The sequence below is a fragment of the Pagrus major genome, chromosome 5, assembly GCF_040436345.1.
Source record: "Pagrus major chromosome 5, Pma_NU_1.0".
Lineage (NCBI taxonomy): Eukaryota > Metazoa > Chordata > Actinopteri > Spariformes > Sparidae > Pagrus > Pagrus major.
This window is the reverse complement of record NC_133219.1, coordinates 35,984,533-36,011,995: the sequence shown is the minus strand read 5'-3', so window position 1 is coordinate 36,011,995 and position 27,463 is coordinate 35,984,533. Positions and strand designations below refer to the sequence as shown.

Genomic DNA, 27,463 nt, shown 5'->3' with positions numbered 1-27,463 from the left:
TCCTAGCGTGCGCACACACACACACACACACACACACACACACACACACACACACACACACACACACACTCTCACACACACACACACACACACACACAGTCACAGTGCACTCAAATGCGCATTGCAGAGATTTGCATGCTTATCACAAGTGTTTGCTTACTCTCTCAGATCATTGCTCTTTTAGTTATGTATTTGCGTGTGTGTGTGTGTGGTTGAATGTCCTCAGCTCTGTCAATTGTTAACTTTGTATAGATAACTCCTAGTACTTTGACCAGAGGCTTTAAACGTATTTTTCTAGCTTTAGGACAGAACTCTCTGAACTTGATGTGTGTGTTTCATGTCCAATAGAAGGAAAAGTTTCCTCTGGTCATCAAAGCACCTGACATAGCCTTACAGTTTGAACATTTCGTTATTGACATGTTTTTGTCAGGTTGTCCATTTGTATATTCTTTGTATGTAATGATGATTCAACAGGCTTATTTTAGTACTACTGCCAAGGAAGTTATGTTTTCATCCTTGTCCATTTTGTGGTTGGTTGGTTGGTTGGTTGGTTTGTCAGCAGGATTACACAAAAACTCCTGAACAAATGTCCATGAAACTTGGATGAAGGATGGGTCTTGGCTTTTTTTCTACATTTTTGTTAATTTCTCAGAGAATAATTCATTCAGATCAAATCAGGTGTATTTAGGTGGCTGGTGTCTATGAGTGAGTACACTTTGATGCAGATCCTAGATCTGGTGAGCTTAAGTTATGATGAAGCAGTTATGAGTGGTTTAAAATTTAATGATACAGTTTGATATTGGATTAGGGCTTGGTTGAATTAAAGGGGGCTGTTGGGCCTTGGCGGAGGTATGCAGAGTTACTCAGACATGAATTTGACACACTGAAGGTCCATACAGATTGTCAGATACAACTTGGATTGTAGAGATTTATGAGTTTGATTCTGTAGTAAAGAGAGTCAAATCTAATTCATTATATTTTAGGTGGATGGTTGTGTATCTAAATGTCTGTCTGGCATGCAAACCAACAACAGTTTGATGCACATACAAAGCATTTGAAAAGCATTCATAGTTAAAGATATTGGATTGCCAACACTCGGCTTAAGAAGATTCTGATTAACAAAACATTACAAAACTTTACAACGTAAAGATAGATCAGCTGTAGCACAAGTACTCCATTTTTGTAGGGAACATTTACACGTCTTGTGACTGGTTGAGAGCCAGCTGAGTAAAAGTTGGCTCCTTTGCTTATGGACCAGTGAAGGGGAACCTGGGACAATTTGAAAAGGATTAAATTAAAGAAACTAATTTGTTGTTTCCTCTCTCTGATCGCAGATGGTGATGAGATTTTCATTAAGCTCATTAAGTGTGTCCAATTTGTTGAACAATTAAACAGACTTGTGGATTTCATATCTAACGATTCATTTTTTTCAACATGGGCTCTATATTTGCACGGATACATATGAACGCTCTCTGAGATCTCACTTTTTTAAACACTTTGAGACTTGTCTTTAACTTGTTTGGACTGGTTTATGTCTGACTGTTCCCTCAGACTTGCTGTAAGTTAAGTGGAAATTTTCAGCATGTGGACACACTCATTGAGTTTAAGATTTTGCATCTGGGAGACCCTGATGAATTTTGTTTTTTGTTTGTTTTGTTCTCCTCATCTTTTCTCCTCATCTCCTGTCACAATCTCTCCAGCACTGCAACGACGACGTCCATAACTGCCAGTCCGACATGAACATCATGGGGGCCTGGAAGATGGGTTACACGGGTAAAGACGTGGTGGTGACCATATTGGATGACGGCATTGAGAGGAACCACCCAGACCTCATTCAGAACTACGTGAGTGTGTATGTATGCGCATGTAGGGCGGCTATGAGCGGCTGTGTGTGTGTGTGTGGGTAAGGGTTAGGGTTAGAGTTAAAGGATATATAGGGAAATAGGGATATTTCACCCAAAATCAAGATAAGTTACTCAAGATAAACTTGTCTTGTTGTGAGCCCTTTCATGTTGGAACAGAAGGATCTCACGGCACACAAGCAAAGATGCATCTACTCATGGCTGGCAAGCTACGTCCCACACTGTCACGTACACGAGCTTCCATGAATAGATGTTTGTGCGGTGAAATGGAAAAAACATTAAACTGCAATAAACTGTACACAACAAGGTCTGTGGGTTACCTTGAGTAACCAGGTCATGATTTCTGGAAAGAGACATTGCTGCTGAGTTTATCAAATGTACTTTTTGGCGCTTTGAGTACCAAAAGCAGAGTGCCATCTAGTCAACTCACCAAAACAATCTAGATGGATGAATGGCGCTACAGATATGAGGAAAAATATGTATGTTTTATTATGATGGGAACTGTTCCTTTTTAAAAAGTCATGTTACAGAAAGCAAGTAACAGCTTCATGTAGACTGTGATACTGTACTTTGGATCAGAGTCATGAATTACATTCCAAAGGGAAGCTTCCTCAAACCCGTTTGTGTGCAGGTATGCTGTGTGTGTACGTGTTTACTTGTCTATACTGACAAGCTTGATGTGCATGCCAAGGTATGTCTACCACAGACCAAGGCCAGATAGTTAGAGCATCTTCTTGCCCTGAGGCAGCAGGTACGGCCATCTATCAGCTGTGCAGATAAAGTGATTCACACCCTGTTTGACAGCGCCTGCGTTGCTGTTATTAGCTACTCTTAATGCTCTGGATTTGTTTATGCCGAAGGGTGAGAAGTGCAGCAGATTGAGTTAGCTCTGATTGCATTCGATTTACAAAACCGTTGTGAGTGACGCTAATGTGAACTGTTTGATTGGGTTAGAGACGCTTTTTGGCATTATATGGGTCTATTAACACACACACCTGCACACGGGTAGTGTTGGACCTACTTTCCAAATGAATTTACCTGCTGGATGTTTTCTCTCCACTGATCATTATTACAACTTTCATTTTGGTTTTTGATGTACCTGCTTTGACCTCCGTGTCTCCTCCAGGACGCTCAAGCTAGCTTTGATGTCAACGGCAACGATATGGATCCGATGCCTCGATATGACGCGACCAACGAGAACAAGTAAGACAAAAACATCTATTCCACATCTAATGAGAGAATGAAATGTAACACTAGAGTTCAGGTAATAATAATAAAAAGAAGAAGAAGAAGAATTAAGAAGAATTGCTTTGATTGTGGAAAATGGGGACCTGGGGAAATTCGTCTTTTGACTCTGATTAATAATTTGTACACATACACAGGTCTGAGCACACATACAAACCATATAAACAAGCAATTGAAGTGGAGAGATGTTAGAGGGATGTATCTGCACGTAGCACAGCACCCCAGAGCGGTTAGGGGATAGATGCCTTGCTCAAGGACACCTTGCCAGGGCACCAGAGGTGAACTGGCACCTGTCCAGCTACCAGTCCACCTCTGTGTTGACTGGTCCACGCTGGACTCCGAACTGCCACCCTCCAGTCCCAAAATCCTTGAGCAAATAACTGAACAAATTAGGATGTGGCTTCAGTGTTTTGGGCTCACAATCAGCCAAACACTCCTCTGTGCGTCAGTGGGTTTCTGATTGATTTTTACCAGAAGCTCTGTGCCTCAAGATGTTTGTATTTGCTGAGCCCTGACCTTGTTGTGGGTGCGATGAGTTACATTAGTGTACTTGATTGTGACATTTGTGGGTGGGTTGTGGTTTCTCTGTTGGTAAGAGTTGGTGTTTATATGTGTATGTGTGTAAAAGGAAAAAAGGGAGACTCGCTTGTCCAGGCACTTGTCTTGTGCCAGTTTGGCTTAGTGAGTGATTTTTGGTGTGTGTATGTGTGTTTGGCTGCAGCAGCCCAAGTGTCTTGGCAGTGGTTCAGTCCCTGCTGGTAATGCATTGTCTTAAAGAGACATGAGGCCTACAGATGCAGCTTAATGAGCTGGTTTCCTTTTAAGGCTGAATTCATAGTTGACTATGATGTCAACAGAAAGTGTCGATGGAAAAAACTGCTTTGCCATCTTTGACTTTTCATATTACCACTCACATTATTGCTTTCTGTATATACTATACTATTTTACAACAAATTCTCATATGGGATTCGCAAACTACAGATCATTGTAGTCTAATCAAAACGCAACATTAACGTCTCCAGATTAGCTGATTAGATATGAAAGCTTGTTGTGATGTGGTCGGCAAGTTAAAACCACAGTCTGTCAGATTTCTCAGGAATAACGCTAACTTTAGCTACATCTGGCAGAGTGTTGTCAAACTTTGTTGTATAGCAACAAGAATGACGTAATGGTCGTGGATTTTAAACCGATGTTGTCAATGTGTACACGCAGCACTAACAGCTGTGCTTTGAATGTGAGCAAGAGAAAAAAAGCAATAACCTTATCACTGCATCAATCTCCCATACAGCTTTCTGAAGTACACATTTGGATGAACGAGCATCTGTTGTTCTACTTAATGAAGTTCTTTGTGTCTGCTGACTTTTAAATGTTGTCCACAGATCATCCATCATACCTAACACAGGTTTAAAAGGACAATATTTTGTAATCTATTGCTTGTGTTTTTGGATTTTTTTGTTTCTCTACCTGTTATTTGAATCCAGCAGAACTACTAGCACATATACAGATGTTATAGAACGAATTTTAATGTTTGTTTGGAATAACTTGCAGATAGAAAACCCCAGCAGTTACTCCGAGATAATGCTGTTGGTTCGATAACAAAAGCAAAGCAAAACAGTACATGAAATAAGCACAACAGAAACATCAGATAAGTCATATCATCGTTTTTTACTATATATTTTCTAAATGTTACATTTACGGCTGAAAATGACAACAGAAATAAACAACTTTGCAAGATTGTCATATCTCTGAAATGCAAATTAACTGTCAGTTGTCTACCTATAAGTGACTGTTGTTGTTAGTCACAGTGATTGGGACCATAGATGGATTTAAAAAATCTGAAATTATTGTATGCCTGATTCCCAATGAACCAATAAATATACGATTTTGACTATGCTTGTTAAAGCAGGATCCAAACACACAGCTAAAATAAATCAGATGTCTACCACCGAGATTTTAATTGTGAGTATAAGTGGCTGTATCCTTTGAACGTTTCACAAAGTTAATTGTATGTGTTTGCATTTGAATAATTACTGTGTTTGTGAGTGCGTTTTCTTCCCACTGACAATTATCCATAGCACAAACGTTATACAGTTTTGGTTGAAACGCAGAGAGATCCCTGAGTGACTGTGACACAGAAGTGTAGAAAATGGATAATACAGGTAAGCACAAAGACTGGAAAGACGCCAGACAGACGATTTTATGGATTAGTGGAGTGAAATGAACTGAGTGCAGACTGTTGAAGCGTTTTGAAAGAGGGAGCCAGCAGTTTGGCTCATTAATTGTGACTAAGGGGCCTATCACTGATTTGTAGCCATTTAATATGTTTAACTTTAACCCACACAGTTAGATTTGTGTTAACTTTTCTGTAAACTTGTGAGGTCATTTCAGCTCTACAGAGGACAAAACAAAGGTTCCCACAACTAAACTAATTGTGTATACGTCTAATGTGTAGAATGTATTTGAATTTTAAATAAATGTAAAGATCGTTGTTGAGTATCTTCAGTTTGAAAACATGTAGGCCTATCTTAAGCTAGAAATGTGAACACGGTTGTTAATTTAAGGGAATAGTTCAAAAATAGATTTGTTTTCTCTTAAAGATATCTTGGCTTTTAAATATAAAGCTACCACCAGAGACTGATTAGCTTAGCTTATCATAACGACTGGGAAAAAGCTAGCCAGGCTCTGACAAAATGCTATCTGCCTATCTTTAAAACTCACGTATTAACAAACTATATCTTGTGTTGTTTAATCTGTACAAAAACAGTTAAAACAGTGTAACAACAAAACATGTTTTAACAGGGGGAACATGCACAGACTGGCTTGATTTTCTACCTTTGGACAGGGACAGAGGCAGACTAGCCAGGCTAAGCATACTGTTACGGATGATATCAATCTTCTCATACTCATACTTAGCTGCTTTTTATAGTTTGTGGCTATTGAAATCATTTTCCAAATGTGGCTTTAATACTGGCAGAGAAAGAATGTCGAGCAGAAGTCATTATGTCTGGTGGGAAGACAGGTTTCAAAACAATCCACTAATTTCATGATAAGTTTAAGAAAAGTATTCAAAGTACACCAAATGGCGTATTTTGTGCATTTTACTGTGCTTTTGTTGAGTATTTCGCCAGTGTAGAGGACAGTGGAGGACTGTATTGGGTGAAATTCTTGACATATTGGGGATGAAGAAAAGTTAAGTGAGAGATAAAAAATAACTACTTATGAGCATGTTTTAAATAGTAGCAGAAAAAGATGCGAAGGATGACCATTTTTGATGAAGTTGAAGCATGGATGTTGCAGTATACACCTTGGATATGTGAGAAAAGTGATGCCTCAGTACTTTTTTTAAAGCCTTTGATCATGTTGTTCAATAAGTGTTAATCTGAAATCATCAGGTTTGTGTGAAACAGATTTTCCTCACTCTGAGTGCTTCCCTGGACTTATAAAAAGTCTCCATGTCTTCCCTCGGGGTTTCGATAGCTAGATGCTGGGTTTCCATGGCAGCGGTCAGAGCCGTTTCCGGGGGGTGTTGTGATGCAGATGTTCTCTGCAGGAGGTGTGCGCGCGCGTGTGTGTGTGTGTTTGTGCCGATCCAGAAAGTGGTGTTTCTGAGGAGGCAACGGACGTAAACACACTATGTTTGTTTACGCTGGTCGCTGACCCAGGCCGATTGTCACCACTGCAGTTACTGGTGGAATGTTACCCTGTTGTGTGTGCGTATGTGTGCGTGTGTGTTTCTAGTTGTTAGAGTTGTGCGAGTAGTCTAACTTATCACTGATGTTGGAGATTGTTTTAGCTATTATTGTTTTTTTGTGTGTGTCTATGTGGGCTTGGGGAGTACAGTGCGCTTGCTTGCTGCACTCAGAAATTGTCAAAAGGGTCCAACCTGTGCCTCTGTTTGTGTGTGTTTGTACGTTCGGGGATCATTGGCCTTGGGGAACTCCAAACACATTTGTCCTTAGGGCATAACAAATGTTGAACAACCTCTCCCTCATTATCTAAGAGGCCCAATGAGGAAAAAAAGCAAGTAAACTGTTGAAATATTTATAGTGTGTGTGCTTCATTTGTAACACTTACTACACTTTAAATAATTTTGTTTAGGATTGCTTCAACAGCTATACACACATTTATCTGTGAAAATGTGAGTTTACATGTCAGTGTCCTTGCTCTCCACTTCAAAAGCTGCATGTTTATCTGGTTGTTTGTGTGTGCTCTCCTGCCTGTGTATACACGTGTTCTATTTTGTGTTATAAACTGATCATTCCCGCTCGTTCCTCAGACACGGGACACGGTGTGCGGGCGAAGTTGCTGCAACCGCAAACAACTCCGACTGCATTGTGGGAATTGCCTACAATGCCAGAATAGGAGGTGAGTGATTGATCGTATTCGTCTGGTATTTATCACAGTTTTCGCCATGATTCAATTTATTCAGCAGAGGTATAGAAGTAAGTGTAATTAAGGCTTGATGAACATCCATTTATGGCATTTAAAACGACTCTGAAAGAGAATTAATAAAAACAAAACCTATCTCTGTGTTTAAATCGTGTCTTTATGTATCATTCTTGGTCATGTGCTTATGTGACTGACATGTTTTTATAGTGACACCCGACTACCTCTGCTCATTGCATTGAAACTTAATTCTTACTTTAGAGCAGATGATCTGATTAGATTTTGATGGACCTTGCTGCAAAAATGAGCATATTAGGATGCAGAAAAAAAGAGATTTAACAGTGTCAGAGGAATACAACCAGTTCTAATAAAAACGTATTACAACAATTTAATACCCTCAGGTTCACATAAGCTACATGAAAGGAACTTCTTTTTAAATTTAAAAATATAAAATTATAGGATATCTTATCAGTATTGGCCATGAGAAACAGGTAGTTATTGCTATCGGCGGAAATAAATCCATATCGTCATCCCTATCTTCAGACAACCAGGTACTTAGTGAGACAAGCATACTGACATAGAAATACTTGCTCAATAATTTATTGATTAGCCTAATGAATGACTTGAGTTGCCTTTGGTTATTCTGTGTAAATAAAAAGGAGATGGATTTCAACTTTCCCTTGTGCATTTATTATTTCTGTGTTTGTGTATCAGGTGTGCGAATGCTGGATGGGGATGTAACGGATATGGTGGAGGCCAAGTCTCTGAGCCTCCAGCCGCAGCACATTGACATCTACAGTGCCAGCTGGGGACCTGATGATGATGGAAAGACTGTGGATGGACCAGCGTCTCTGGCCAGGCAGGCCTTTGAGAATGGCATCCGCATGGTGGGCACATGCATGCATGCATGCATACACATTTACACACAGAGACGTGTACAAATGAACATGTGCTTTATTGTGTAGCCAAGACTTTGACATTGGTATTCATATGGTGAGAAAAGATATAAACACATACTTCAAGCAGATGTGTGTATGTGTGTGTTCCACGCTCATATACTCATATCCCAAAGTCCTGCCTGGCTATCTCTACCTGTGAAGCTCCTCCAGACATTAGAGAGCAGCCCTGGTCTATTAGCATATATTCATTTACATATTCATAGCTTATTTTGCATAACGACAAGCTGGTGCTGTGTTGTGGAGTGAAAAAGCTATAACCGAGGTTAAGAGGGGTGAAGTCATTTACTGGTCTCGTCTCAAACACAAATACATCCACACGTTCACAAAGTTTGCCACAGCTGGCTTTCTGCCATTAAGTTAAGCAGATGTAGACCTTTGAGGAGGTGAGACAGAAAACTTGACTGGGAGGATGAGGACTTGTTTAAAAAAAGAGAAAAGAGAGAGAAGAGAAAAAAAAGGGACGGACAGGTAGGGAGTGTGGGTAAAGGAGAGTCTTTGTCGCTCCTGACAGGCTGGCCTTTTAAGATGACAGAGGTGAGGGAGATATCCGTCCAGCTAGTGCAAGCTGGGTATGCGTATGTGCTGGCATGCTCCCCTGCTGTTGTGTGTGTGTGTGTGTGTGGGTGTGTGGGTGTTTGTGAAGCTGAGTGGAGATGGCATGCTTGTGATTATAACATGTACCTATGTGACACTCTGAAGAGACAGTTTATCATGGAGAGCTGAGGTGTTAGAGATACCACTGACAGCTGTGGAAAGTGTTGTAGTCTGGCTTGTGTAGCTGTGTCTATGAATGAGTCAAATACGTATCTCCATGTCTAACATGTTTTTACTTTATGTTTCCTGGCTATATTTTGCGCTACTTACGAAATATGAAAGAAAAAGAGACATTGTCTATCTATATTATGTGCGTACAACATTTTTCCTCGAAGTGTTTTTTAATTGGCTCTCAGTCATAGTAGAAATGTCCATAAAAATATTTCTTAACTTAAAAATCTGACTTTCAGTGAGTTTTTGTTGTTTTTAAAGGACGTTTTAGGATTACAACTAAGGATTCTATTCATCATTGATTAATCAATGTTTCTGTTTCTGTTCAAACCCTCGGCAAAATCTCAGTCTTGAGAAGCTTAAAATCTGTGAATAGTTTTAGATTAATTTTCTGACAGTCATCGAGTTCATTCATTGCCAATTCATTTTGAGCAATAAATAATTTTTCCTTTTTTTTCTCTTCTCTCTCTTTCAATCACTTGATGATGAATGTCTGTCCATCAGTTTCACATTGTGTTTCACCTCTCTCCCATCATCTTCTCTGCTCTCTGTTTCTTCTCCCTATCCGCCTTGGTCCTCTCCCTTGTTTTGCTAACTGCTCTTCAAAGCGCTCTCCATCACTCTCATCTGTCAGCGTTTGCTGTTGTCTGATCCCCCTCTCACTCAGAGGGGCTCCACTCGCTTATCGCTGCCTGACAGAAGCCCCCTTTTGAAGAACCTCATTCCACCTTTTATTCCTTTATATCCGTGTGTGTGTATGTGTGCTTCTGCGTGTGTGCACAAGCGTTATGAGTGTGTGTCTTGACAAACAGCATGAACTGCAGTGTCAGTCAGTTTGTCAGATGACTTTCTCTCTGACTTCTGGCTGAACTTTGCCTTAATAACTCTGTTGGTCATCTGCAGCACCGTAACTCCTTCAGTGTGTCTCCACCATGCCTGGGTTTAAATCATTTTCAGCTTGGCCAATTCTGGAAATACAATGTCTAATTAAATAGTAAAAGGCATGAGATGGCTTCAGAAGGTTTCCAATGAAAAATAATCCATGTATTAGTAAATTAATTGGTGTCTTTTTTACACTTTGAGTCAATGTGAAGCTCACACTTTGAATGTCTCAATTAGCAAGATCCTCTGAATACATTTGGGATGTTTTTTTTTTTTTTAAAAAAAAAGCACTGTGTAACCTCTTTTTGAACTTAGATTTGAATATTAAACTGCTGCCTCGCTGCACATGTAGTGGGCGTCAGTTATTTGGGCATACATGCACATAAAATCACTCCTAAAACTGCATAAAAGTACAAAGAAATGATTTGCTACCTGCATATATTGTGGAAAACAGACTCTTGTCTTGACAGGCATTTTTGTGACTTTATTGCTTTGCTTTCTTTCATTTTCCTGTACAATCACATCAATTCTAATGCAGGTATTTTGTGGTCTTTTGATGCGTTGCTGTCACTCTTAAAATACAGATAATAAAATTGTTTACATAACATCTTCAAAATAAAGTTACAAAATTAAAAGGGTTGAGCAAAACAGCCACACAGACACGTAAACGCAATGTCACCATCACAAGGATGTAACAAAAATACAATATTGAATGAAAAAAACAAAACTGACTTGTGGCCGGACAGCAATAATAGCACAATATAATGATAAATAAACAAATAACAGGAAAAGATGAGAAAGTGTCCTCACAGTAAGAATAAGTTTCAAGATTATGCAGCCATCTCCTTTCAACAATTAAAATAAATAAAGTATCATCAAATGTTACGCAATGAAATGTACTATTTACAAAAACAAACATCTTTATCAGGAATGTCCTTTATCTGACGTGTTACTTATTATTTTGACAGTATTGATTCTGGTAATACATTAAATCTGCTGTCAGTCACTAAATGAACTCTCCTCTGCAGCATGGGAAAAACTCACTAACACAGCGTGGTACTCAGCTATGCCAACTTTTAAAATGAAAAAAAAAAGAAGAAAAAAAATACTACTTTTGCCCAGTTGAAACATAATGATTACTGAAGTTGGATCAAATCACATCACATCTTTTGCCAGACACTGACAGGACTGCTGAAGACTTGCACTGTCTCTGCAGTCTACTGATCTTTTCCAATTCTTTTCATGCTGCTAGTGTTGATCTTTTCTTCCTTTTACAGTGATTTCTGTTTCAGAACCTGTTACTCCCCTCCGGTCAGCCATTAAAAGAACATTTAAAACATTTAAGCCAAAACAAAGTCTAGTGAGCAGTAATTACCCGCGAAGTATTAAGACAAATCTGCAACCTCTTAATGTATCCTCTCTGCTTCTTTTTCTTGTCAGGGGAGGAAGGGACGCGGCTCCATCTTCGTGTGGGCTTCAGGCAACGGTGGGCGCAGCAGAGACCACTGCTCCTGCGACGGCTACACCAACTCCATATACACCATCTCCATCTCGAGCACAGCTGAGAGTGGACGCAAGCCGTGGTACCTGGAAGAATGCTCGTCCACACTGACCACCACCTACAGCAGCGGGGAGAACTATGACCGAAAGATTGTAAGGATTGAAGTGTGTGTGTGTGTGTGTGTGTGTGTGGTAGATTTTACGAAGTGCTGCTGAACGTGCACACACATAAGCGCATTAGTTCTTGAAAGGAGCCCGAGTGCCCGTGGCCTAATTTTACTGCATGGCCAGAATGCTTGTTACTTCCTCCCTGGTGTAGAAGTTGTATCTGTGGCGCTTTAAGTGGAGACACTACACTTGAATAGGGTAAAAATAGATGTCACTATAAAACTACCCCATTTGATTACTTACATTAGGACTAGTGCTGCACAATTAATCGCTAAATAATTGAAATCGCAGTATGACTAAGTGCAATATCCAAATCGCAAGAACTGCAATTATTTTACAAAGGCAAAATGTGCCACAGGACGGTGCTTTAATTAAATTTTGTAGTGCTGCAGAGATGCTCTGGCTTACAAAGCTTTTTTCTCCAGATGTAATAAACATGTTTGTTTGGCAGAGACCAGGAAAAATGCAATGGCAGTATCTGTCAAAATAATCGCATTATCACTTTTTGACCATATCATGCAGCCCTAATTAGGAGAATTACTTATTTGTATTTCTGACATTTTATCTTTAAAATGTACAAACGAGGTTATCTGATTTAATATGTGCTAGTTTTCTGAAATTTCCACAACAGAAATCTGGACCAACATAAAGACCTAAATGTGTACTTTGGACATTTTCTTTTAACCAGTCTGAAAAACAGCATGTTGGCGAAATAGCCCCAAAATCAGAAAATTTACTAGTGCATGAGAAAACAATGTCATTTTGCCTGTAGTGTCTCTCCTTAAATGTGTGACTTGAACCTAAGAAAACTCCTAAGGTGCGTCTACCTTCCTAGACAACCATTCATTTCCATGGACTGCTGTGTATATTTTGATTTGGACATTTAAAAATGAAAAGAATTGAAAATAATTAGTACACCATGATGCAATTTGGCATTAACTTGACTTTGTGTGTACTGTCTGTGCTCGTGGGACCAGCAGTGTGGCCTGGTTTGACCCAAATGGGCCAAATCACTCCTATGATCCACTCAGATGGACAGTGACAGTTGTCCACTGTGAGCTAGCTTGTCTGGCAGGGTCTTGCTACATTCCTCGTACTGATGCCACTCACACACAACACAGAGATACACACACACACACGCACACGGACGCACACACACATACACACGTGCACATCCTTCACAGTTTCCCTCCGGCTTTGTACACTTACAGTAGAACCTCATTTATCTAAATGTCAGTCTAATCTACTCGAGCAGACACTGTCCTGTCTACTTAAACAGTATTGGACCACTTTTACTTCTTACTAAACCATTTAAGATTCTGTGTGTGTGTGTGTCTTCGGATAATCCCTAAAACTTTTTGGTCCAGGAAAGGTCCTTTGATGAGGAATCGGACTGGAAGTTGGCCAAGCTTTTCTTGGCTGACTCACTGTTAGCTGACTGACTATTTGGCTGTCTAAAGTCCATACAATCAGCGCGGACATACAGAGCTTAAACAACATGTTTTCCACTTTTTTTGTCTTTTTTAATTCCGTCTTATTCTTTATCCTTTGTTTCTCCTTGGGCATTGAATTGATTTCCTTGAATTCTTGGGGAAACTGGTGATTTGTGTACTCGTGTGTGTTATCTATAGTGAGGCAGTGTATCAAAGCTGGAATGTGAGTTTCAGGAGTTTCAGGTGTGTCTAAATCCTCCTGATCCTCATGACTTCAATCCCTCTCTGTCTGTCTGTCTGTCTGTCTGTTTGGCTTTCTCTCTCCTCACCTTCCCATCACTGTCACAATTTTCTCCGGTCTTCCTCTAACTGTAATGTTTGTCTCTTCATCTCCATCTGTTTTACTTTTCACTTTATTTTTTCAATTTGCCTCTTTTTCCCCTTTCCATCTCCTCTTCGCCCCCTTTTCTCTTTCTCCATTCCTATAATTCCTCTTCATCTCTCTTTCATCCCCCTCTGACTCTGCCCTCACTCCCCTTCTCTCCTCCTCTGTTTACAGATCACAACAGACCTGAGACATCGGTGTACAGACAGTCACACAGGGACATCGGCCTCGGCTCCCATGGCTGCTGCCATTATTGCTCTGGCCCTGGAGGCAAAGTAAGATCCACTTAACCTCATCCCTTCTCTTCATCCTTTTGCCCCTTGCTCACCCTCTAATGCCCTCTTGTCCTCTGGCCTCAGTGATCTATAAGGCTAACACGTGAAGCATTTTCTCACAGACTCATCTCTGTCAAGTCAGTGGTGGGGATGCATTTAACTATTTTAAAAGCTATCTTCTTTTTAGTCTGTTAATCCCAGCAGCATTTTAACAGAGACATACCAGAGACGTACAGGGCTTCAGAGCATTCTGGAAAACTGGACTATACATGGACACTCCTGCAGGACGTACATGCTTGCTATCAGTTGGAGCAGCAAGCAAGTGTTAATGTAATGCAGAATAATGGGCTTGAGATTGTAAGGGTTACAACAAATTTTACATGCAATTGACCTGCAGCTCAGTACACATAGCTTGTCTTGAAGGTCTGTATACATACAGGACTCCTTCTAGTTCCTTAAAAGCATTTTTAAGTGTCACACAACCCATTTTAATAGCTGAATGCCAATGTGTGGATGGTAAAATTGAAATGGATGGAGACACTTTGATGAATCCTGGCCCCCAGGGCAACTTTTGAGATCATTTTAGGCAAGTTTGGGTACCTTTAGGTGTGTAAATGCACTATGCTGAGACCTTTTTCAGTAAATGATGAAGTGTATATGTACTCTACTTTAGTAGTCAGTGCTCGACAGGTGTGGACTCCTTCAAAGGTGAACTGTGCCTGAACTCCGGTGACAACCTTATGCAGCGTCAAATGTGTACATACTGTATCCACTGGGATATACGATTTTATACCACAATATATTTCATTAACCTCTCTTCTGATACCTTCACACAAAGTTGCCTTGGGCCCTTGAGACAAGTTTGTGTGGTCTGAGAGGGATAAGTTGTGTACTTTGGTGCAAAGTGTTTCATCTCAGCTGTCTATGAAACTGAAGGCTCTTTGAAAAAAAAAAAAAATTACAAAATAAATATTCTACAAAAAAATTATGTAGAATATGACTGATTTCAGTTTTAAGGGTATGTTTTCCTCTTCGTAAACACAAAAATTGTATTGTGTTGCAGAGGCTTTAGACGTCTAAAGTACATCTCTTATAACAAACTCCCGATGAATGTCAGGACCGCAGAATCACTCGCCATCTTCCGCAAAAGACTCAAGACTCACTTGTTCAGACTTCACCTCGACCCCGCATAGCATGACCCCCCCCCCAAAAAAAACAAAACAAAAAAAAGTATATGCACTTGTATGTTCTTACCCTTAGCACTTACGTCATAGCACTTTTGTACTTAAGGTATCCTTGATAAATAGCAGCTACTTTGCTCAGATGAGGGCTGTTTTGTTTTGTTTCTATCTTTTCTTTTCTACTTTATCGACGGTGATATGTTGTGGTTTCTTTCTTGTGACAAATGTACTTATTGTAAGTCGCTTTGGACAAAAGCGTCTGCTAAATGCCCTAAATGTAAATGTTATTGCAGAATCACCTGTATGGTGATGGCCCCGTTATTGTGCGCAAAATACTGGCTATTGATTTCAACCCAATGTTGCCCTATTTTGTTTCTTTTAGCCATTGAAACTATTTCGATGTCCTTGTCGGCAGAATTTCATGCTGTCTGCAACACAGACATTTTGGGGCCAGGTGCTTTCAAGCCAAACATTTCTGCTAGAAGGGACTAGAGTGCCAATTTCAAAGTTGGCACTTTCAAAGATAAGAAACAGATTTTTAAAGCATTTCACTTTCAGTTGGTTTCAATGTTCTGTCTGGCTCGTATTCCCTCTAGTGCCCTGGTTGCTCTGTGTGTGAGATGTCTGCACTTTCCCTCTTCAAAACCTGTTGATCTGCTTTATTTGTGATTTAACTCATAAATTGGAAAGAGTGCAGTGCAGGTGCTGAGACTTTGAATTGGGCATTACCCCATCATCACATGTTGAGCGGCTCAGTTAGCTGAGGTCACTTCATTTAACCTGGATAATCCAATCCAAATCCTCACAGTAGAAAATATTCTCGGTTTCCAGGCAGTGCTGGGCACATAAGCCTGTTTCCTCAACAAGATTATCACACACTGCCTCTTGCCTGCATGGTTTCTTCTCTTCGGCTAGCTTTCACCTCCTCTCTGTCGTGCTCGCTGTGCCTGTACCGCTGTCACGATGCCCTTTTTTCTCCAAGGCAAACGCTCTGTCTTTCCTTCTATCCATTCATTCAGTTTCTCACATGGATAAACTTGCAGGCATGCACACGCAGGCAACGGGTGAGGATGAAAGGGAGACGGGGGGGAAAAAGTTTAGACAAACTCTGCGCAATACCGATTGTATCTGCTCTTATCTGATGAATGAAAGCAAGCAAACATTCTGTGATAAACATGTCAAGACGCCATTATGCTCGACTTCACTAAACTCTCTCTGTTGTGAGGTCTTTTCCCTGGGTATGGAACATGTTACATCAGAAAACTGTCCCTTGCTCTTTTCTCTGTAGATTTTGCCAAGTTTAAGATGTTTAACGTCTGCACATGATTTACCTCTTTATGAGCTAGACTCTAGCACGGCAAGCAGCAATGTTTTAGAGCTTCAGGAACTTTTATTCCTTTTGTCCTTGGAAGTGAAGAAATGGAAAAGTGAGTGAACATGGAGACAGGAGACTTGAGTGAGGAAATTAAGAGGGATAAAAAAGAAATGAGGTAGGATAACCATAAGAACCTCATCTACTGGGAGGTTTAAAGAAACCAAAGCAGGGACAGATGGGTGAAAAGAAAACTCTTTGCCTTCCTCATTTGTCTGCTTTAAAATTCAAGCATGAGCGGCAGATTTTAGAGTGAAAAATGATGATTATAGTTTATAGTTTACACCTTTAGACAAGGTGAGATGGAGATTGACTGTTGATATGTTTCGACTTTTTGGCCCCTGAATATCCTCTTTCACTTCCTACTTTGCTTCACCCTGCAGATTACCCGTGTGTGTTTTCATCCATAATTACACTTGAGCGAAGCACCAAGAAACCTATATTAGACATACTGATGTGCTGCTGGTTTTCCCCAGTATGTGAGCTACTCCATTAATTAGTATTGGCTTGTTTATGGGGAGGCTGTCGTGGCCTAGATAATGATGCCAAAGTCACTTTTAATTAATGACCATAAAACATTTATGGAACCATAATTACACAGTGGCAGCTAAGCCTATTAATATTGATCTGAACATTAATTATTCTGACTCTTCATGTTACTTATCTGTGCTACCATCCTTTAATTATTTTTTACGTGATATTTTATTTTCAGCTATTTAGTCTATTTTTTATTTATTTGAATATGATAAATGCGGCTCAGTGTGGGCATTAGTGAATTATGTGTTAAAGTCTTAGCAACATCATTTCGGGTTAACTGCACAATACAAAGATGAAATCCTCTTTCCATCTAAAATGTCTAATCCTGATCTCATCCCTAACATCAGAAAGCAGTTTGTCTTGAATTGAACCCTGATAAGCGCAGAAAGGCTGATACAAGACAAGTCAAATTGATCACTTCTTTTCGAAGCCAAGGAATGATGAACAGCTGATGCGAAAATTTTAGCTCTTTTCCTGGCTCTTAGTTCTGTGAGAGATTGATGGCTTGCTTTAAGCTTAGCTGAATTTTTTGTGGTCTTAATGTATGTGAAGCCAGGAGCACACAATTGAAATACAGACTATGATTCTGATGTCTTTATGATGACAGATTTTAAAAATGGATTGTAGGCACACATTTTTTTGAAAGTTGGTCAGATGTCGCTTATGCCCCTCAGATTCTCGTCCCTCAAAATGTTTTTTTTAAAAACAGATTTCATTACAGCAAATGCAATTTAAATTCACATTAAAGCAACAAAATGTCTAACATAATTGCTGCATTAAACACTATGATAAATACAAAACAGAAAATACAACAAAATGAAACCACAGCAGTGATGAACCCTGAATCCCATCCCAGTAGTACAACAAGATAAAAGACAAAATTCACACAACACTTATGGAATAAAGTGCATTGCAAATGTGAAGAAGACTTTTAACTATAATGTTTGAAAGTCAGCGGCTGAATGTGTGATGCTGAGACTTTTCCCAGATGTTAAGGATTTTAAAAGTCCTCTAGTGCGTTTCTGTTTTTAAAAGATCACAGGAAGTTGTGAAAGAACCTGCTCTAATGCCAGAAGCTCAACAGGCAAAGGCACAGTGTGTTCAGGTCAGACTCATTTTGCTGCAGGTTGCTCTGTGCCTCCCTCTCACATCACTTCTGTGTATCTTCTTAGAATTTAAAATCCGAATGTTGGCTTGTAAACCTTTTTGAATATTAGTTTTAGGTCAACTGATTCAGAGTGGTGCAGATCTTGGAGGTCTCAGATGGTGAGGGAGTGACACGAGGGGAGGGAACGAAGCATCTGGCCGGCATATGAGATGGAAGGGAATCCCAGGAAACGAAGTGACCCACTTCTCCCTGGTTTTTCCCTTTTTAATGTAGCGTTTGGACATCAAAGAAGTTGAGACACATGGCTGCCATCTCGTAATGGATCTCACGTGAGATCTGAGAAACTAGGGACGCGTGAACAGGCATCCATGCTCTCCGTCTATGCCTCTCTGTAATTTTTTCTCTCAGTAATCTTCCACCTACTCTATATTACTATGTTTTCCTAACTTTTTTTTGCATCTCATCTTCCTCCTTGTGCTTTTTTTAAACTTCCTTCCCCTTTTATCCTAAACTTTTAATGTTCCTCTTTCATCCACCCATCCGCCCAGATGCCATTATCTGAATTTACTCCAATAAGGAAAATATGTCTCTTGTCTCCCTCATCCTTATTCCTGTATTTACATCATCAGTGCTGCCTGACTTTGTCATTTGTTTACGTGTGTGTGTTTAGATTTACACATTTCAAAATGTAAGTATATATCTGTAGTATGTATGTGCATAGGAAGGCAGGTCTTTACGTCACTCCTGTCTTTACTTAGTTCCTGCTCGGTTATGTTTTCCTCCTCAGTCTGAATCTCCTTACATTACGATGAAAAATTAATGTAATTGTTTGTTTGTGTTTGTTTCCTTCCGCTAGTCCTGTTCTATCATGGAGAGATGTTCAGCACATCATTGTAAAGACCTCTAAACCCGGACATCTCAGCGCTCCTGACTGGAAGACTAATGCTGCTGGTTACAATGGTACACACACGCAATTCTACACAACACTATCTTTAAATCAGTCAAAAGTTTGCTGCAACTCATTTGATTAACGTACACTGCAGAGCTTACCTGTCCCTTATGGTTATGAATAAAAACTTGTTCTGATCACCCTTTTCTATCTATTTAATTTAACCTTATTAAAACGTTAAGCTGTCTGATGTATAAGTTACTTTTGTTTGATATTTCTTTAGGGCTTTTTATTCACTACATTCCACCCAGAAGCAACAAAACAAACAAACAAAAAACAGGACACAGGATAGAGCTTATGAGGCTTTATTATAAAGCATCCCACAGTATCCTAGTTTTGGGTTGTGTTTCTGTAAATTGTGAAGCTGACAGTGACTCATGAGCAGTGATCAAAGAAAGTGTTTTCTTTCTGATAACCTCAGACTAGTTTGAATGCGGGAACATGTCGGGGAAAATGCTGTGGGTTGTAGCTTTCTTTTCAGCAGGCATTGTCTCAACTCCTCAATTAGGCAACAGTTGCATTTATGATTCATAGTGGGATATAGAGTGTGGTTGAAAGAAAAATAAACATGCTTTAATTTGACTCCTGAATTATTTCTTGTCCAATCAGAAGAGAGTTGATGAGCAGTTTCCAAAAATGTTCCTTCTTGCTTAACTACTCTGCCGCCAGCTGCCATCTGTCAGGGTCCATGTAGTGGTTGCTGTTTTGTAACTTTGTGGTGCGTGATTCAGTGTCTACGCATACCTGTGTGTGTGGTGTGTGTGTGTATGTGTGTGTGTGTATGTGTTTGTGTGTGTGTGTTTGAGGGAGAGGAACCAAGAGAGTGAGAACTAGGGGTCAGCCAGGCTGCAGGCCCAGTGTGCCTGGAGATTTTCCAAGTGACTGTTTTTTCAAAGAGGAACTAAAGAGAAACAGAACAGGGGAGGAGGGGTGTGGGGTGGGAGAAGTATGGAAGGAATTCATATTTGAGCTGCTGTACCAATAAGTTGAGTTGTTTCCAAACTTTCTTTTTAATTTTTAGAAAAAAACTACCATATATGTCTGCAGTATTTTCATCATTTATTAGAGGATACCTGCTAAAAAACAACAGGATGACACTTTTGACTGCATAACAGTCTTTTCTAGGGATCTAAAAATGGGACATACATACTATTATATGGTGGTTGCATGGTTTCAAGATAAGGGGGGAAAATCACAGCATCTTCCTTGTGATTAGTTAAAACACTAAACCATTATTTTTAGATTACCATTGGTACGAGAAACGTTAAGAGTTAGCATTGTAGTGGTGTGATCAGCTGTGACTTTTCACTGTTCTCTACAGTCAGCCACCTGTACGGCTTTGGTCTAATGGACGCTGAGGCGATGGTAAAGGAAGCAGAGAAATGGAAGCAAGTCCCTTCCCAGCACGTCTGTGTTGAGAGCGCAGACCGACAAATTAGGTAGAACACACACACACACACACCTTTCTGTCTGTTTTAGCATTTCAAGAAACACTACATGGCAAAAGTATGCCGACATGGAGGCATTACGCCATGTCGTTGATAAACCTCTCATTCCAAATCCTCGGGAATTCCTGGGAAGGATTTCCACAACATTTTAGAACCAGGTTTCAGTGATTTGGTCCCATTCAACCACAAGCACATTAGTGACGTCAGCCACTCATTTTGGGTAATGAGACCTGGCTTGTAGTTGGTGCTCCAGTTCATCCCAAAAGTGTTCGAAGGAGCTGAGGTCAGAACTCTGTACAGGCAGGTCAAGTTCGTCCACAAAATCTTTGAAAACCATTTCTTAACGCTCCTCACTTTACGGAAGATCCTTTCCTAGTGCACAAGCTTTTACTTCAAAGTCATCTAAAATAGCGTTGTATGCTGCAGCGCTAAGACATAATATAATTACAGAAATCAACCGCTGCTCCACAACAATAGATAGCCATTCTGTAGTTCAACAAGTTTATAAATTGTAGTAGGCTGACATTCTGGCTGACATTAAGAAATCTGATACTATCTTGTGTTCATACTGTGCAAAGTTAAAACGAAATGCCAGATATGTCATCTTTTCTTAATTTTTTTTTTCTTTCCCTGGTGTTTTATGCACCGGCATGTGTTTGAGAGTGTGGTTGTGCAAGCTGTACCTTGATAGGGGCCAAGCATTAGTTCTGGCAGGGTGGTTCTCACATAAGACCTTTACTACGCACACTCTCCCTCCCTCTCTCTCTCCCACACACACACACACACACACACACATCCACACATCCACACACACACACACACACACACACACACACACACACACACACACACACACACACACACACACACACACACACACACACACACGGAGAGAGCCAAGGCTTCACAGCTTGTTATTCTTGATGCAGCTGGAAGCCTGAGCACTGTTCTGTGTTAGGCTGGCTGGCTGGCTGGATGAACTTGGGCCCTGAACTGGTTTGCTTTCAGTTGAAGGCTCGGTGGCCAGCGACTGCAGCATTATCAGTGTCATTCTGTCTGTTCTGCTCCAGTGCACAAGTCAGTCCATATGAGGCTTATGTAAAGTCCAGCTTGTGTCAGAGGCAGTCATGCTCAGGCCTCCGTACTCATGTAATGTGTGTTGGCTTATGGAGAGATTTCCACTGTTGTGCTAAAGGAAATAAAAGCAACCCTGTCATTTTAGCCTCCTGTTTTCCATGTGCAGTGCATTTATGAGTAGCCTTAGAGATGTGTGAAATGGTCAGTCACACATTGGTCCGGTTACTGGGAGCTTGAGCCGTGTTTATAAACAGAATTACCCTATGTTCATCCAGCCAAATGACAGGCTTGCAAAGAAGTAGGTAATCACCAGAAAACAAAAGGCTCTGTTTTGTTTTGTCTTGGGAATGAAGGCAAAGAAGTCATGAAAGTTTTATGTGTAACACAGTTAAAAACTGAATTTTCAGTTTGCCCTAAATAGTCTGAAACAGTCTTTTCCCTTCACAAACAACTTTGTTGAGTTAAATTTTGTGTATAAATGTCTCTCTGCTCATGAACGTGTGAATGTGTTTTTTCATGAAGCATAATCTATACGAGACTCTTGTCATATGCTCGTACATCTTCAGATACGTGTGTGTATACGGCATGTGTATGTGTTCTGTGCTTCAGCCGTCACCTCACTGCTGTGTTCCCACACACCCTCTGGCTGGCCTCTCTGACTGCGTTTGGTAATGTCTGTCTGCTATCGCTCGCCTCACTCCACTTGGAGCACACACCAGGAAAACTGCCTGATCTGTTTGCAATCAGGCTGGTAGTAATCAGCTGTTCATCTGCTCTGCTTGGTCCCATGCGTGTGGTTCAGTTATCTGTGTTGTGTCATGGAGAAGCCAGAGCTGTGATATCAGCCCTAGACTCCCCAGCCATTACTGTTGTCTGTTGTCCAAACTGTCATCAAGGACTTATGAAAAAGACAATCCGTTTTTTTTCCCCCTCTGTAATTTATTACATCATGTCTTCTTGAGCTCATATGAATGTCCTTGTGCAATTCTCTGGTTTCATCAGTTTTGATGTGAATTGTTAATATTGGCTATTAGTCCTGTAAGATCAAAAATGGAGTTGGACAAAAGGGGAAACTGTTAGATGGATTGTGTACCTGTGTTTATTCTGGAAAGACAATTACTATCACACCGCTTTAAATAATAATAAACCACTTTCACTTTTTGCAGACTAGTTCGTTAAACTATTTGGTATGAGAGAGGTGAATTTGTTTTAGCCAATTTCACAAGATTAAAATGCAATTCTCGACTGAAGTCATTAAATTAATCTTGATGACACGTTTTGGCCTTTCACAAACAAATTGGTATTTTAAGCAGTAATTAGTAATCAATGGAGTGAGGATATGTTGTTCCAAGTTAAAAGGTTCATCTTCTTCACACAGCTAAATACGATCTTCGCTAGCTGATAATTAGCGTGAGGTAATTTTCCTCTTAATGATAAACATCTGTGCTATAACACTTAAATGTCACCGTCGTGTTTGTAACCCTGACAACAGGGAATCTAATCTAATAATAAAACAGTTTCTTACATGGGATCAAACAGCACATGTCACTCGTTATAACTGTCTTTTAACCCTCCACCCTGCAATAATAATGATAATAATCCTTTTATATGTTGTTTTGCCAGCAAGTTTAGTCCAACAGCTCTGTTTTAGTTTCCAGCTCACTGCAGTGAGTTAAATAAAATATAAATGGTAATTGGCTGTATTTATATTGCGCTTTTATCCAAAGTACTAGACAACTTTCCTCTCATTTACCCGTTCACACACACACACACTCACAAATCGATGGGCATGAGCTACCAAACTTCCCTAAAGACACTTTAACAGAACGAGAGGAGGAGGAGATGAGGATCAACCCTGTGGTCAGTGGACGACCCGCTCTATCCTCTGAGCCACAGCTGCTCCTGTTATGTGTTGGATCTGTTTACTCTTTATCCAAAGCATTGTTTGGGAAAGATGGTATTCATTGTCCCCTGCACTGGACCTGTCTATGTTTTTACTGTTTTTGTTATTATATTGCTTTTATATTCGATCATATCACAGATGTTATTCAGGGGATTATTAGATGTTTGCGTTGGCTGTTAGGTGATCTCCTTTGCTGCTGAGCTGTGCATAGCAGACAGAACAAATAATGTTCATTGTCTTTCTTATCAAGCTCGTGGTTCTTGGTTTCTTTGGCTGGTGGAGGTTTAGGAAATGGAAAACCTTAATATGGACTTGTATGCATGCTCTTTGGTTTCTGGAGGAGGTTAAATCAAAAAAGAAATACATGTGATTGCTTTTTGGGGGTGCCCTGGGGGTATTGAGTCTTGATATTGAATGTTATGTCAGTCACTAACAGAATTTTTGGCTACAGTTCACTGAGCAGAATGTTTCGGTGTAGGGAGACGGCCACAGTCTCCAACCTCACTCCCCAAAAGAACAGACAGCTACAGCTATGTTATGTCTGAGGGCACACAGAGTGACTTTCAGCAGCTAAATCCTGTGTTTGACAATGATGGCCAGTTTTAATTAACCTTCAAGCTGCTTGGTTCCAATATTGGTCTACAAAATCTGTATTACATCTTTGCAGTGAGGCAAATATACCCAATCCTGATACTATCACCCGTTTGCAAATAACCATTTTACCTTTCCCAGTCTTTTGTTGACCCTGTCCCAACTTGTTTGAGATGTGTTGCTGGCATCAAATTTGGAATATGCATATATTAACAAAAAAGTATGAGGTTGATGAGACAAAACATTGAATATATTGTTTTTGGATTGTTTTCAAGTGAGTGTCCAGTTTGTCATGAAGGATTGGCAAATGATCCCATTCTGTTCTTTTGTTATTTATGTTTAACACGTTTGAACTTTTTGAAATCAAGGTTGTGTATTTCCTCAAACTAATCAGAACCTATGTTTTATCAGAAGAAGGGATGTCACGATATATACCAATATTGACGATTGTGATATTTAAAAATGAAATACTGCTACTTTTCTATAGATAGTGGCTTAATCTCGGGATTGGTGTGTATTACTGGAAGGAAACCTTGAGCGATGGTTGTTATTTTTCCCACTGCACAACACTGACTCAATATTGTCTTTACTAGAGGCATCAAGTTATCAGTGCTCCTAGAAATAACAAACTGTAGATATCTCTGTTTTACTGTATATTTTCTCATGTCTACCTTTTTGATCGGTTCTTCTAGAACTATCCGTCCAGAGCATGTTGTCCGTTCGGTCTACAAGGCAACAGGATGCACTGACAACCACAACAACCATGTGATCTTCCTGGAGCATGTGGTTGTACGTATTACAATCACGCACCCTCGTCGTGGGGACCTGTCAATCAACCTGACCTCACCCTCAGGGACCAAGTCTCAGCTGCTTGCCAACAGGTAATAAAAACAAGATGAGAGATGTTATCTCTATTGGGTTAAATATTTACAGTAGCTAAATTTAATTAAATTGTTACAACAATCATTTTTAATACTGGCTGAAACAGCACTAAATGTTGCAACCTCCAGGGGATTGGATACTGAATGGAGTGTAAGTGCTATATGTGCCTAGTCTACTTTCACCTCAAATAAACCACAGTCCTGTACAAAGTTTATACATAGTTCATTAGAGACTTTGATTGGACTTGGATGAGTGGTTGCGTTTGTTTGTACTGGTATTTGCAATACTTGAGTCGTTTCCTTATCTGATATCTTTGTGTGATTTGTGTGTGTGTGCGTGCTTGTATGTGTGTTTGTGTGTGCGTGTGTGTGTGCAGGTTGTTTGATCACTCCATGGAGGGTTTTAAGAACTGGGAGTTTATGACCACCCACTGCTGGGGAGAGAAGGCAGCAGGCGACTGGGTCCTAGAGATCTACGATTCACCTTCTCAACTCCGTAGCCAGAAAGTACCGGGTATGACAGTATTAATCATTTCTTTAATTAAACAAAGAATCATTAATCTATGAAATATTTTGTATTTTGTTTTTTAGTCTGAAACAGTAAAAATAGAAGACGTAGGGGAAAGTTTTGCCTGGATTCGCTGCAGGACCAGCAGGAGCACACATGTTGCTCTGGAGGCAGTGAACTTAACTGCTCAAATGACCCACTAATTTAACAACATAATAAAGTCTCAGATGGAGAGTAGCAGTTCCTAAGAAGCTGTTGCGTCGATTACCATAATCCCATGTAACTTGTGCCTGGTTTTCTCATGTGTATCATTAAGAGTCTAATGTAATATAATCTCTTTATGGTAGCTGAAATGTAGCGTCATTTAGATTATGCGGTTGTTGTTTTAGTAGTGAAAGATGGTTGAACTGTCTGACATGACACATCTGGATGTTATATCAAATATACAAATGAAATACATATTCAAGCATATTCAGCTGCTTTCTGTGGATCTGTGTATACAATGAGTTTTGCACTGCGTTTGTTTCCTCAGGCAAGCTGAAGGAGTGGTCACTGGTGCTGTACGGCACCACTGAGCACCCGTACCTTCCGATACACACCGGCAAGCCCCGCTCCACTGAGGAGTTCACAGAGGAGTACAATGGTAAGTGATAAATCCAGAGCTGCGCACAGACGGGTTAACCACAGTAGCAGCATTGCAAATTAGCATAATTCCTCAGCAGCTGCTATTGTTCTTGTCCCATTACAATGACAGTAAGTACTCCGAGATTAGACGATAAAGCGTATTCCTGTGATCGTCACTTCTTCACACTGCTACTTCTGTGTGTCCCCAGGCCCCTGTGACTCTGAATGCAATGAAAATGGATGTGAAGGTCCTGGACCCCATCACTGCAACAACTGCCTCCACTACTTCCTCAAGTTCAAGAACAACACAAAGTCAGACACCATAAGAAATTAGTATTAACCAATTAATCATCAGTCAATCAAAATGTATTTATATAGCACCTTTCAGACACATAAAAATGCAATTCAAAGTGCTTTAGAAGTGATTCGAAAAAAGAAAAAAAAACATATTATAAAATACTGCACTTAAAAATTTATTTAAAAAAGTTAATAAAATAAAATGGCATATATTGATAATAATGATAAACAGTAAAAGGTCTGAAATGAAGGAGTATCAATATTTCCAGCTCCTCTCAGATCCTCTCAGATCGCTGGGAAGGCTGCTCCAACAGCTCGGAGCGTAGTGGAAATTAGAAATTAGTAATAAGTAGAATATTGGCCTTGTGTTGGATCACAGCAAAGAATTACTACTTCAGCCACATGCTGAAGTGTCTTGGATGCATGTGAAGATCTATTGAATGTACTTGCCAATGGGCAGAAAGGATTTTGTCTCTTGAATCATTTTATTTTGTACCTATCGTACATATTTTTATGAATAGCAAAACAAAGGTGATATAATTACTTTTGGGAATATAATGATTCATTCCACTCAGCGTCACTGACTTTTCTCACTTTTTTAGACACTTTATAGATTCTCAAAGTATGCATTGGAGATCTAAAAGTGATTGCTCTGTCAACTCCACTAGAACCAATTTGTTTTTTCCCCCCCTCATAATTTAAAAAGTGCATTTAGAAAGTACGTCTTGCTCGTATGTGATTTCAACCACATCTGATTTTGTTAAAGAGCTTGAAGTCTTCTGAGAGTCCAGAGACAGACAAATAAAGAGAAGGATCAATAATAGCTGAGAGGGTCTCAATCAGAATGTTTTGCGAAGGTAAAGTGCATGTTGGTGCATACCAATCCACAGATAACTAGGTTTAATCAGCTTGAGGCAATATTTCAATTGTGTTTACAGGCCTCAAATAAACATTTATGCTTTTTAAAGGCCTGTTTGTTTCAGCCCAGTTTAAATTAATTTAATAGTTTTAATTTATATTGCATATAAATACAATAACCAAATAATTAGACCAACAACTAGTACAATAATTTGCAGTAAATCCAGTGTCCTTGTTTTGACCTCTGTCTCATGCTTTGCATCAAGTAT

The 27,463-nt window shown here is 39.9% G+C and overlaps 1 protein-coding gene across 1 annotated transcript in view; it reads left to right on the top strand.

The window, feature by feature from the left end:
* pcsk5b (proprotein convertase subtilisin/kexin type 5b) overlaps positions 1-27,463 on the top strand; it is a 55,537-nt gene that overhangs the window by 15,716 nt on the left and 12,358 nt on the right. Inside the window, 12 exon segments of the mRNA XM_073465509.1 lie at positions 1,701-1,844; positions 2,989-3,065; positions 7,384-7,472; positions 8,208-8,380; positions 11,540-11,752; positions 13,760-13,860; positions 18,915-19,018; positions 20,329-20,446; positions 24,719-24,907; positions 25,285-25,421; positions 25,948-26,058; positions 26,249-26,351. Of these exon segments, the coding sequence (XP_073321610.1) occupies positions 1,701-1,844; positions 2,989-3,065; positions 7,384-7,472; positions 8,208-8,380; positions 11,540-11,752; positions 13,760-13,860; positions 18,915-19,018; positions 20,329-20,446; positions 24,719-24,907; positions 25,285-25,421; positions 25,948-26,058; positions 26,249-26,351 (1,559 nt within the window).